The sequence below is a fragment of the Oncorhynchus tshawytscha genome, linkage group LG27 (assembly GCF_018296145.1).
Source record: "Oncorhynchus tshawytscha isolate Ot180627B linkage group LG27, Otsh_v2.0, whole genome shotgun sequence".
Classification (NCBI taxonomy): domain Eukaryota; kingdom Metazoa; phylum Chordata; class Actinopteri; order Salmoniformes; family Salmonidae; genus Oncorhynchus; species Oncorhynchus tshawytscha.
The window spans coordinates 14,637,602-14,650,101 of record NC_056455.1 but is presented as its reverse complement, the minus strand read 5'-3'; the positions used below and the strand labels follow the sequence as shown (position 1 = coordinate 14,650,101).

Sequence of the window (12,500 nt, the reverse complement as noted above, 5' to 3'; positions counted from 1 at the left end):
ACACACTATTAAGACTAGAGGTTGACCGATTATGATTTTTCAATGCCGATACCGATTATTGGAGGACCAAAAAAAAGCTGATACCGATTAATCGTCCAATTTTTATTTTGTTGTTGTTGTAATAATGACAATTACAACAATACTGAATGAACACTTATTTTAACTTAATATAATACATCAATAAAATCTATTTAGCCTCAAAGAAATAATGAAACATGTTCAATTTGTTTTAAATCATGCAAAAACAAAGTGTTGGAGAAGAAAGTAAAAGTGCAATATGTGCAATGTAAGAAAGCTAACGTTTAAGTTCCTTGCTCAGAACATGAGAACATATGAAAGCTGGTGGTTCCTTTTAACATGAGTCTTCAATATTCCAAGGTAAGAAGTTTTAGGTTGTAGTTATTGTAGGAATTATAGGACTATTTCCCTCTACCATTTGTATTTCATTAACCTTTGACTATTGGATGTTCTTATAGGCACTTCAGTATTGCCAGTGTAACAGTAAAGCTTCCGTCCCTCTCCTTGCTCCTACCTGGGCTCGAACCAGGAACACATCGACAACAGCCACACTCGAAGCAGCGTTACCCATCGCTCCACAAAAGCAGCGGGCCTTGCAGAGCAAGGGGAACAACCACTCCAAGTCTCAGCGCGAGTGACGTTTGAAACGCTATTAGCGCGCACCCCGCTAACTAGCTAGCCATTTCACATCAGTTACAGCAGCCTAATCTCGGGAGTTGATAGGATTGAAGTCATAAACAGCTGCTGGCAAACGCACGAAAGTGCTGTTTGAATGAATGCTTACGAGCCTGCTGCTGCCTACCACTGCTCAGTCAGACTGCTCTATCAAATCATAGACTTAGTTATAACATAATAACACACAGAAATACGAGCCTTAGGTCATTAATATGGTCGAATCCGGAAACTATCATCTCGTAAACAAGACGTTTATTCTTTCAGTGAAATACGGAACCGTTCCGTATTTTATCTTACGGGTGGCATCCCTAAGTCTAAATATTCCTGTTACATTGCACAACCTTCAATGTTATGTCATAATTACGTAAAATTCTGGCAAATTAGGCAACCCAAACTGTTGCATATACACTGACTCTGCGTGCAATGAATGCAAGAGAAGTGACACAATTTCACCTGGTCAATATTGCCTGCTAACCTGGATTTCTTTTAGCTAAATATGCAGGTTTAAAAATATATACTTCTGTGTATTGATTTTAAGAAAGGCATTGATGTTTATGGTTAGGTACTCATTGGAGCAACGATACGCACCGCATCGATTATATGCAACGCAGGACACGCTAGATAAATTAGTAATATCATCAACCATGTGTAGTTAACAAGTGATTATGATTGATTGATTGTTTTTTATAAGATAAGTTTAATGCTACTAGCTAGCAACTTACCTTGGTTTACTGCATTCGCGTAACAGGCAGTCTCCTTGTGAGGCAGGTGGTTAGAGCGTTGGACTAGTTAACTGTAAGGTTGCAAGATTGAATCCCCTGAGCTGACAAGGTGAAAATCTGTCGTTCTGCCCCTGAACGAGGCAGTTAACCCACCGTTCCTAGGCCGTCATTGAAAATAAGAATGTGTTCTTAACTGACTTGCCTAGTTAAATAAAGATTAAATAAAGGTGTAGGAAAAAAAAGAGAAAAGAAATCGGCCAAATCGGTGTCCAAAAATACCGATTGTTATGAAAACATGAAATCGGCCCTAATTAATCGGCCATTCCGATTAATCGGTCGACCTCTAATTAAGACACTTTATTTTGGTGTTTCCTTTTGGCTGTTACCTGTATGTTGCGTAATGAGAGGTATACAGTACACCGCTGCACCTTGGTATGATGTGTATAGGAGAGTGGGAGAGGCTGTGGATTTGCTTGATAGAATGGCATGATAGGTAAACAGGTAGATGCAAACTGGCAAAAAACATTCCTGTTCTGTGTGCTCCGAAATGTCACGGGTCCAAAACACAGGACTTACAACGTCCTTTCAACATTTCTCAAAAATCCTTCAACCGAATCGTTCTACTTGTTTCTCTCTCGCTACTGCACGTGGAAAGGTAAAGTATGAAATATTAAGTGGAGAAATAATAGAGAACCGTCTGTTAGAAATGCCATGTAAATCAGAGGCAACCTTAACACCGACGCAAAGCCTATGGAATATGCTGCATAAATTATAAACCATTTACAAAGTGACTGGAGAATGTGTCCTCTTGAATGTTTAGGATGGTATAGGTATGCATGACAATGTACATGTGGGGTATTTGTGTGCGAATGTGTATACTGTACCATCCTACACACGTTGACAACGGCGACACAGAGACTCACACAAGCATATGTAATGTGTTGCCATGGTGCCCACAACCACCAAGATTTCCAAGCCAATCTGCTGCGTTGCTATGGGAACCATAATCTCACAGAGAGAGAGAGAGAGAGAGAGAGAGAGAGTGTGATAGAAGAGGGGAAAGAGAGGGGGTAGACAGGCCATATTTCTCTCTTCACTTCACTTCTACCCCCTGTTTCTCTCCATCTCTGTAACGATACTGTTCTTTGCTGTGCAATGTGTTTAACTTTCCTGCCTATGTCACCTTCTCCCACTCACTGCCCTCCTGGCTCTCTCTCTCTCTCAGTAAAATCATCACACACCTATATACACCCCTTCCTCTTAGTCAACGCATAAAGCCCAGGGGAGGACGGGTCATTAACGCACACAGGCCACATGTCAGATTATGTAGATACAGTACGGTGAACACACAGGCAATATTGTGAAATATTGATTAGGAGGTTTTAATAAACTATCCCTGATTTTAATTTTGAAAAACAGAATATTGTGTGTGTGTGTGTGTGTGTGTGTGTGTGTGTGTGTGTGTGTGTGAGAGAGAGGGAGAGAGAGAGAGAAATAAAGACAGAGAGAGAGAGAGAAAGAGAGACCAGCAGTCTGACCCAGTTCCATTAAAGCCCCATCATAAACAGGTACCATTTTACATCCATCACCCAAAAGCTCTGTGAAGTAGCCCACTTCCATCCCCATAACAGATACTCAGCAGGAGTTTATGGACTACAGCTGACTACTGACTGGACCTGGCAGAGGTCACTCCGAAGACCATGCAGGGTCAAAATACTGCTCAAGCATTTGTTTTTCCAACAGACAAACTACCACAGACTTACATTTCCACAACACTTAAAAGCACTTGACCCCTTTTCCATAACACTGCATTTCTAACATGTAACCAGTTCCTGTTGAGGTGGGTCAGAGTCAGCTTTGTTAGACCATGATCCAGGTGCCTTCAGGTTCCACTAATGGAACGGTCCATACTATCCTCTACCAGTACGTAAAAGTACAGGTTAAAGTCATTCAATCTATTCCATGGTGTGTTTCTACTGATTATCTTATAAGAAAAGAAAATATCCATTCATTTAGAATGATAAAAAACACACCACTTGTCACGACTTCCACCGAAGTTGTTCCCTCTCCTTGTTTGGGCAGCTTTTCTGCGTTCGACGTCACCGGCTTTCTAGACGCTTTCTAGACGTCTGTATTACACACCTGTTTCCCATCTCATAATTATGTTCCTTATTTAACCCTCTGGTTTCCCTTTCTGCTTTGTGTGTGATTGTCTTTCGTGTATTCCGGGGCGTTGGATTTTGTGTCCCGTTTTGTCCTGGTTTGGAACGGGATTTTGTGTCCTGTTTTGTCCTGGTTTGGAACGGGATTTTGTGTCCCGTTTTGTCCTGGTTTGGAACGGGATTTTTGTTACATGTTTGGATTGAGTAAATCAGTGTTTTTTTTACTCTTACCTGTGTCCTGCGCCTGACTCCTTCGCTATCTTCTAGATAGACTCTGACACCCCTCACATATGATACCTTATACCGGTGTCCTAGATCCTTGACAAATACCTCGGGCAAATACAGGATTTTCATTTTGTTTTTCCACACATGACTTATAGCACCAATCAGGTCCCCTAACTCTTCAGGATTCAATAAGTGAAAAACCCTGAAGGGAAGTAAGGTATCAACATACATGTTTCCTATTTCATCTAGAGTCCCACAGAAAGACTATGTGTAAGTGGCCATAGACTTCTTTATCTTTTTTTATCCGACACATTAAAAAAGACAATAAAATGAGGATACGTAGTAATATAGGCTGTTATAGGTCTGATAACCCCTGGCATCCCACCAGGCTGCTCTCATAGCCCCATGGTGCCGTATCTATCACATGAGAGGAAGCACTGATTGGGTTAGCAAGAGTCTATCTGACTATCTGCGGGCTTGCTGCTAATCAGCTCATTGACCCCCTGAAGACAGAGGTTATCAACAAACAGGTTTAGTTCAAGTAAAACCCGAGCCTGATCTGAGACCAGTTCAGCATGATTTAATCAAATGCACAGACTAGTTGATTATGAAACAGTGGGTTAGAGGCGGCTGGGGAGAGTATTACAGAGGACAATATACCGGGGAAAGTAGCTGTGCCGTTATCTAAAAGCACTGGGCAGTGGCATAACTACGGCATAACGTAAGAGGCCTACGCTGAAATGACAGCTGACAGCTTCCTGTGAGACAATACAGCAGGCATAGCTTCCGAAGTGAGCTAGACTCAGTTAGGCTTTGAACTGCAACCAGAAATGCTTGTGCGAGAGAAAGCTCAGAGCATCCCCAGGTGCTGCCGCGATACAGCAACAGAAATAGCACTCAGCCGCTCCCAACAAGCCCCAAATCAGTGGAGGAAACAGGATTTTTGTAAGCAGCCAAACCCACTTTGGTGTCCCAACAGGATGCCCAACAATCCCCCAACACATAGAGGCAGAGTGGCAAAACACAGAGTAGGGTGGAATTGCCCCGGAATGCAATACCCCACTCAGTTCCACAGAGCAGCGCAACGGGCTACAACGGGCTACTGTTCTCAGACTGAAACGCCACTGGGACCAATTAAAGCGCTGGCAAAGCAAACCTCCGCATCACAACCAGTTCAAAAGGCCCAGCAGAGGAAAGGAGAGGGTCTGGGTGTGGGGGTGCAGCACGGGTAGGGGGGCTGTTTTGGGAGGGAGATGTGTGTGTATTTGTGTGTTACTCTTTGTGTGTGCAGATGTTGAAAGATTTCAAAGGGTTGATAGGCGATCCGCCCCAGATTTACCTGAGCACTTCATTGGGGTTCCCAGCAATGGGCCCCTTCTTGTCCGTGGCCCCGTGGCACTCAGACTTCATCAGGGTGTGTGCCCCCCTGTCGAGCATCATGGTGGAGGTTGCCATGGCGATGACAGCCACCCCATCGCGCACGCGAGCCTCCAGGCCGTAGTCCCACTCGTCATACGACACAGAGATTAAACCTGCAGAGAGACAGAGAGAGAGAGACAGATGAGAAGGAGGGGGTGGATAGAGAGAGCAAGAGAGAGAGAGAAATGAGGGAAGAGGCAGAAACAGATAGATTGATGAGAATAGGAAGAAAGGGAGAGATCCATGACATACAGTCGACAGAGGAGACAGTAGGGAGATAGGAGGGAGATAGAGAAGGAGATAGGAGGGAGATAAGGAGGGAGATAGAGAGGGAGATAGAGAGGGAGATAGGAGGGAGATAGAGAGGGAGATAGGAGGGAGATAGAGAGGGAGATAGAGAGGGAGATAGGAGGGAGATAGAGAGAGAGAGGGAGATAGGAGGGAGATAGAGAGGGAGATAGAGAGGGAGATAGAGAGGGAGATAGAGAGGGAGATAGAGAGGGAGATAGAGAGGGAGAATAGAGGAAAAGCGGTTATGCACTCAAGAGGCTAAACACACTGTGAGGCGTGTGCCACACACCACTGACAGCCACACCTCTCCTCTCTTCTCAGTCAAACTGCATCCTCACGCCCTCTCCGGCCCACTTGACAGGGTCTGGCCAATCCATTACCAGGCAACTTGGACAGAAATAGACAGACATCATCCAACCTGTAGACCCACGGGGCTCTGGGATGACAGCTCAGTCTCTCCAGGACCATATCTAATGTCACACTCTGTTGACACTTTCTCAAGGCTTTTATAGTCACCCTGCAAAAATTATATTATAGAACTAGAGTGTGTGCATGCTAGTGGAAAGGGTTGGTTGGTAGCCAGTGGGAACTGTCCATCTCAGGACATGAGGAAAATCTCGCAACAACTTAAACAACCTCATCTCCCTTAGCGATGGGGGTAAACAGGAAGTGGGGGACAGTGGCGTTGACTTGGAGGTGTATGAGCACTTGTGCTCTGAGATCCAGACCCCTTGTCCTTCCATTTGAACTGCAGTAGTCCTCTACTCCCCGCCCCTCCTTCTCATTCTAACTGTTGATTGGAGGACCTTATTACAAAATCCCACCATTGGTGCCAGACAGCTCATCATTGTCTGTGATGTAAGATTAGGAGGGTCACATGCTAAATACGTTAGCAATATCTGTGTGTCACGAGAATTGTGTTTAAGTGAATTGAGAAAGAGAGAGGGATAGAGGAGGGGGAGGGATAGAGGAGGGGGGGAGGAGAGAGGGATAGAGGAGGGGAGGAAGAGAGAGATATAGAGGAGAGGGGGAGGAGGAGAGAGGGATAGGGGAGGAGGAGGAGAGAAGGATAGAGGAGGAGGAAGAGGAGGATAGAGGAGGAGAGAGAGAGAGAGAGAGAGAAAGAGAGAGAGAGAGAGAGATAGAGGAGGAGGAGGAGGAGAGAGAAGGATAGAGGAGGAGGAGGAGGAGAGAGAGAGGGATAGAGGAGGAGGAGACAGATGGATAGAGGAGGAGGAGGAGAGAGAGGGATAGGGGAGGAGGAGAGAGAGGGATAGAGGAGGAGGAGAGAGAAAAGGATAGAGGAGAAGGAGGAGGAGGAGAGAGGGATAGAGGAGCAGGAGGAGAAGAGAGGGATACAGGAGGAGAGAGAGAGGGATAGAGGAGGAGGAGAGAGAGAGGGATAGAGGAGGTGAGATACTGTAGCTCTCCAGAGTGCCACTTAAGGAACGCATCAGTGGAATTACCTATGAGGATTGGAGGCCATCAAACATGGCCGAAAAGTATTTAGTGTGCCCGTTAGCAAATTAGCATGTTAGCCTGCACCTTGGCTTCACACTGAACCATCGCAAACACCAGGCCTTAACTATATCGCGTACCACATTATTCTTACTTCCAATTAGTTATGCATTTAGTGAGAAAATTCACCTTCTGGAGGTTACTGTAAGGCCTATACTGTCAATTCATCAAACAGCGATAAACTGAAGTGTTGATTTTGACAGTTTGACACAAAACACCCTTAATTCATGCAGTATCTGCCATCTGTCACAGACTAATGTGCAGGACAAACCTTCTCAAGGGACAGTTAAAACCTGCAGAAAAACATGTTCATTACCTCGCCCACTCGACCATCACACATCATATGATTTACATCGCTAACATGGTAATATATAATTAAGGGCCATATCCATCAACGATTTACGATGATTTATCGTAAATCATGCAGAAATATTAATGTATGATTTTGCACCCAAAAATGTGCATTGCGTGCATGGATTTCAGATTAGGTTTTGATCAGTACCAGCTACATGGTCCCACATATTCCCAACTATAAATCAACATCAAAACAGCAACCAATCATAGACTTTAAATAGAGATAAATCACATAGAACTTATTCCAAACCAACCTGTCGGGAACTCGGCAGGGATCACTTCAGCGTCCCCAGCTACCAGCGAGGGGACGATCCAGGTGTAGCCGTAGCCCGTGATCCCTACGGAGTGGGCCACTTCGAAGATGGTGTTGGCCTCCTCCTTAGTGCAGTACAGCAGGATGACAGGGCTCTGCAGCTTCTTCAGCTGGTTCTGGATCTTAGAGTCTCCATCGTCCACTGACATGTCCAGCAGCAGAACCTCCTCCAGCTCCCAGCCCACAAAGCTGTTCTCTATGGTGCTCCGGATCTACAGGGTAGAGGGAGGGACGGAGGGACCAGGGAGGAAGAAGTAGGTGGGTGAGAGGTAGGGTCGGGTATGATAATATGTCATATTGAGTTATCACAAAAGGTGTTCAACGACATTGAGGAAGACAGAGGCGTGTGAGAGGGCTGAAGGGCCATTTGACAGGACCAATCTGATTTCTCTCAACGCAACAGTATTTAAATACCTACTGACACTTCCTGACAACATGAACAAGTTGAGATTAGCCGCCGGGCTTAGTAGTTGCCTTCCTATCACTATCCTAGAAGTTAAGACTATAAGTCCATGGTGACGTTACAGTCTGCTCATGGACTGCCTGGTGGCAGTATTCAAAGGAAGGAGGGAAAAAGAGAGAGCTACCCTGTCGTGAGGGCGTGTATCGGTGAGCTACCTTGGTGACAAAGTCCAGGTATCCGGGGTAGTATGTGGTGACGATGGAGAAGATGTACCAGTCGTACTCCTCCATGATGTTGAGCATGACCGAGGCCTGCTGCTCAATGGACGGGCCGAACTGGAAGAACATAGAGTTGTCATCCTGGGGAACAGAAGAGTGGAGGTCAGTAATGCTATGTTACATGTCCACATTGAATATTGAACTGGAGAGGAGGTGTCTAGACCACACTCTGCAGTTTTTTCCCCCCAATACTGTATGTGTGTGTGTGTGTGTGTGTGTGCGGGCTATGTTTCTGTGTGTGTCAGTGTGTGCGTCAGTGTGTAAAACCATGGCGTGTCTGTCAGCATGGCAGGGTATTGAAATCTCTTTGGCTCTTAGGAATCCGTGCTTCACTCAACATCAAAGCCTAACCTCTACAACCCAGGGGACGCACATGGGTTGATCCGTTACCTTGTTTCCACATGAATGAGATCAGACTAAACCACTGAAAAGGCACAGCAGAAAGGGGTGAATAAGTAGGCTGTGTGTGTTTGCCACTTTTATATGATATATCATACATGTACATAATAACTGTGAATAAGCACTATATTCCACAACAGTATATTCCACAGCAGTATATTCCACAACAGTATATTCTACACGTCTAAGTCAGTGTAAATGTCCACTGTACCCTCCTCTCCACTAGGCCATGATTGACCCTCTAGCCCTCCTCCATGTGTCCCTCTACACACTACCTTCATCCCACCTCATCCCCTTTTGCCACTTTCTTTCTCATGTCCCTCTCTCCTGTGATCTCTCTCTATCTCCTCTCCCGCTCCCTGTCCCATTTATTCCAGTGAAATTACTGCCGGGACACAGTTATAATTGAATTTCCAGCCCCCCTCCTCCACACGGTCCCCTGCAGCTCCCCTCCTCTCTTTCTAAGAGCAGTGTTAATGTACTGGCCCATGCAGTCATTCAGAGAGCCAGAGGTCCGCAGAATTTTCATTAGCAAAAAAAAAGAGGAGCAGAAAATAAAGAGAGAGAAAAAAGACCCAGATAAAGACTGGCTTCATTTACAGCAACAATAATTAAGGTCAGTCTGAATTATCACCTCCCTGAGCGCTGGGGTATCGATTAGCACACATTAAAATGCCTGAGGAGGGAGTGTGTCTCTCTCTGTCCCAAGCAGCCACTGCAGTCTACTGTACTGGACCGTAAGACAGAGGCTAAATAATAGGGGGAGAGAGGGAACAACACTGAGGGATAAAGGGAGACAGAGACAGAGAGAGTACGCTGGGTGAGGAACGAAGAGGGTAAAAGAGAGAGGAATCGACAGACAAGAGGGAGGGAGAGGAATTAGTCAGAGAGAGCAATGGAATCCTGAGAGAAGGTGAGTATGGAGGGAGGGGGGAGGGAGGGGGTCTATGGTAACAATGAGGGGAGCAGGTGAGTATGGGAGGGAGGGGGAGGGATGGGTATGGAGGGGGTCTATGGTAACAATGAGGGGGGGAGCAGGTGAGGGAGGGGGTCTATGGTAACAATGGAGGTGAGTATGGAGGGAGGGGGAGGGGGGGGGGGGGGGTCTATGGTAAGGGAGGGGGGTCAATGGTAACAATGAGGGGAGCAGGTGAGTATGGAGGGAGGGGGAGGGAGCGGGTGAGTATGGGGGGTGAGTATGGAGGGAGGGGAGGGAGGGGGGTAACAATGATGGGGGAGCAGGTGAGTATGGAGGGAGCAGGTGGGGAGGGAGGGGGGGGTCTATGGTAACAATGAGGGGAGCAGGTGAGTATGGAGGGAGGGGAGGGAGGGGGTCTATGGTAACAATGAGGGGGAGGAGTATGGAGGGAGGGGATGGAGGGAGGGGGTCTATGGTAACAATGAGGGGAGCGGGTGAGTATGGAGGGAGGGGGAGGGAGGGGGGTCTATGGTAACAATGATGGAGGGAGCAGGTGAGGGGAGTATGGAGGGATGGGGGAGGGATGGGGAGGGGGTCTATGGTAACAATGAGGGGAGCAGGTGAGTATGGAGGGAGGGGGGGGAGGGGAGGGGGTCTATGGTAACAATGATGGGGGAGCGGGTGAGTATGGAGGGAGGGGGGGGAAGGAGGGGGGGTCTATGGTAACAATGAGGGGAGCAGGTGAGTATGGAGGGAGGGGGTCTATGGTAACAATGAGGGGAGCAGGTGAGTATGGAGGGAGGGGGAGGGAGGGGGTCTATGGTAACAATGAAGGGAGCGGGTGAGTATGGAGGGATGGTAACAATGGGGGAGGGAGTATGGAGGGAGGGGGTCTATGGTAACAATGAGGGAGCGGGTGAGTATGGAGGGGGGTCTATGGTAACAATGAGGGGAGGGAGCGGGTGAGTATGGAGGGAGTATGGGGGAGGGGGTCTATGGGAGGGGGGTCTATGGTAACAATGAGGGGGGGGAGCAGGTGAGTATGGAGGGAGGGGGTCTATGGTAACAATGAGGGGAGCAGGTGAGTATGGAGGGAGGGGGAGGGAGGGGGGTCTATGGTAACAATGAAGGGAGCGGGTGGCTGGTGGGCTGTGACCTGGTACAGACTGCAGAGTGAGTGAACAGCAGTGGGCCAGGGAGTCAGGGCAGCGCCAGCCACAGCTGCTAACCCACAGCCGATTGGTGCTGTCAGAGACAGACAGGATGCACATGTATGTCCTCCTCTCAGCAGCACCCAGAAGCCCTGACAGTAGTGGGGGGGGTAACCGATTCAGTTACATATCGCTATATTATTTCTTGACAATATTATATTGATACTTTGACTCCAAGTATCAATTTGTAAAAGTAGGAAATATATATATTTTTTTCTAGGTAGCGTTAGCGTTACCTGCGCCAAAACTCTGGTATTGTTCATCCTGTAGCTTGTTCTCCATCTTCTATTTAAACAGTGAGCCACCATGTCTTCAGCACTTTTATTTCCCTGACTGATCACAACTCATTTTCTCATGATCTCTCTCTCTCTGCAGCAATAAAATTGCAGGATGGGATCACAATACATATAGAATCATGGGAATCGCAATACATATCATTTCGGCACCTAACATCGTGAGGTCCCTGGCTATTACCAGCCCTACCTGACAGAGCAGGAGATAGTTCCTCTCTCTGCCTGGCTGCCTGCCCCACAGCTGTCCAATGAGAGAGCTCACACACTCACCAAGCAGCCATTTGACTTGGAGGGAGAGAGTCAATAACTCAGGTATTTCAATTACACACGCAGGGACACACCAATGCCTACAAAGAAATGGAGCTTCTCCCAGCCCTGCCTCTGAATACGTGCATACAGGCACAACCTGTATGCAAGAGGCAAAAATACACAGGGATACATTCATGCACTATATGCACAGCGTAAGGAGTACAGTATGTTATGTACACTGACTGCACACAAACAGATCTGGGACAAAGTTACCTACAGTACAGCATATACAGTATAGCATATACATACAGTCCACGCCACCCCAACCCACACAAGTATTTAATGTACATTGTGTTCCGTATGTGGGTGTGCTCTGCATTACTGCAAGCCTGTAAGAGTACCTGGTCTCCATGCCTCAGCAACAATATAGATTTTTTTGCCGTTCTGAAAAATGTTCAAGTGTATTTGCTGTTTTTCTACTTGTGTGAGTGCGCTGTCTGCTCCAAGGTTTTGACATATTTCTATCCTGCCTATAAGGGGTTCTTTGAACATGAGCGAGGGGGGTTGCTATTGACTGCTGCTCTGCACTGCCTGATGGGTAGAGATGCCAGAGCGAGGCAGGAGAGCAAGATGGAGAGAAAGAGAGGAGAGCAAGAGGGTGAGAGAAAAAGCAAGCAGGAGAGAGAGAGCGAGAGAGAGAGAGAAAGAGAGAGAGGGGGGGGCAGGAGAGAGAGAGAACAGCTGGGTCTTGCTAGAAGACTAGCTTGTTTAAAATCTACAGTGCAGGATACATACACAACACAATGCATGAAGTACATAATAGCTAACAGAATTGTCCAATCAAACACGCTGATATGAATACAAATAATGCATGCACTCAGAATACATCATCAAAATGAATTTAAAAAAATGTCATGAACATGTTCACTCACTTGTGTCTCATTCGGTCCCTCTCTCTCTGTCTCTCTCCAGCTCTCTCTGTCTCTCTCTCTCTCTCTCTCTCTCTCTCTCTCTCTCTCTCTCTCTCTGTCTCTCTCCAGCTCTCTCACTC

At 46.8% G+C, this 12,500-nt stretch overlaps 1 protein-coding gene across 1 annotated transcript in view; it reads right to left on the bottom strand.

Moving 5' to 3' along the window:
- LOC112259212 (glutamate receptor ionotropic, NMDA 2B-like) overlaps window positions 1–12,500 on the bottom strand; it is a 127,552-nt gene that overhangs the window by 6,465 nt on the left and 108,587 nt on the right. Inside the window, exons 4-6 of the mRNA XM_042307219.1 lie at window positions 8,316–8,459; window positions 7,639–7,909; window positions 5,142–5,334 (exon numbers count right to left, since the gene is read on the bottom strand). Coding sequence (XP_042163153.1) covers window positions 5,142–5,334; window positions 7,639–7,909; window positions 8,316–8,459 — 608 coding nt within the window. The remainder of the gene's footprint in view (window positions 1–5,141; window positions 5,335–7,638; window positions 7,910–8,315; window positions 8,460–12,500) is intronic.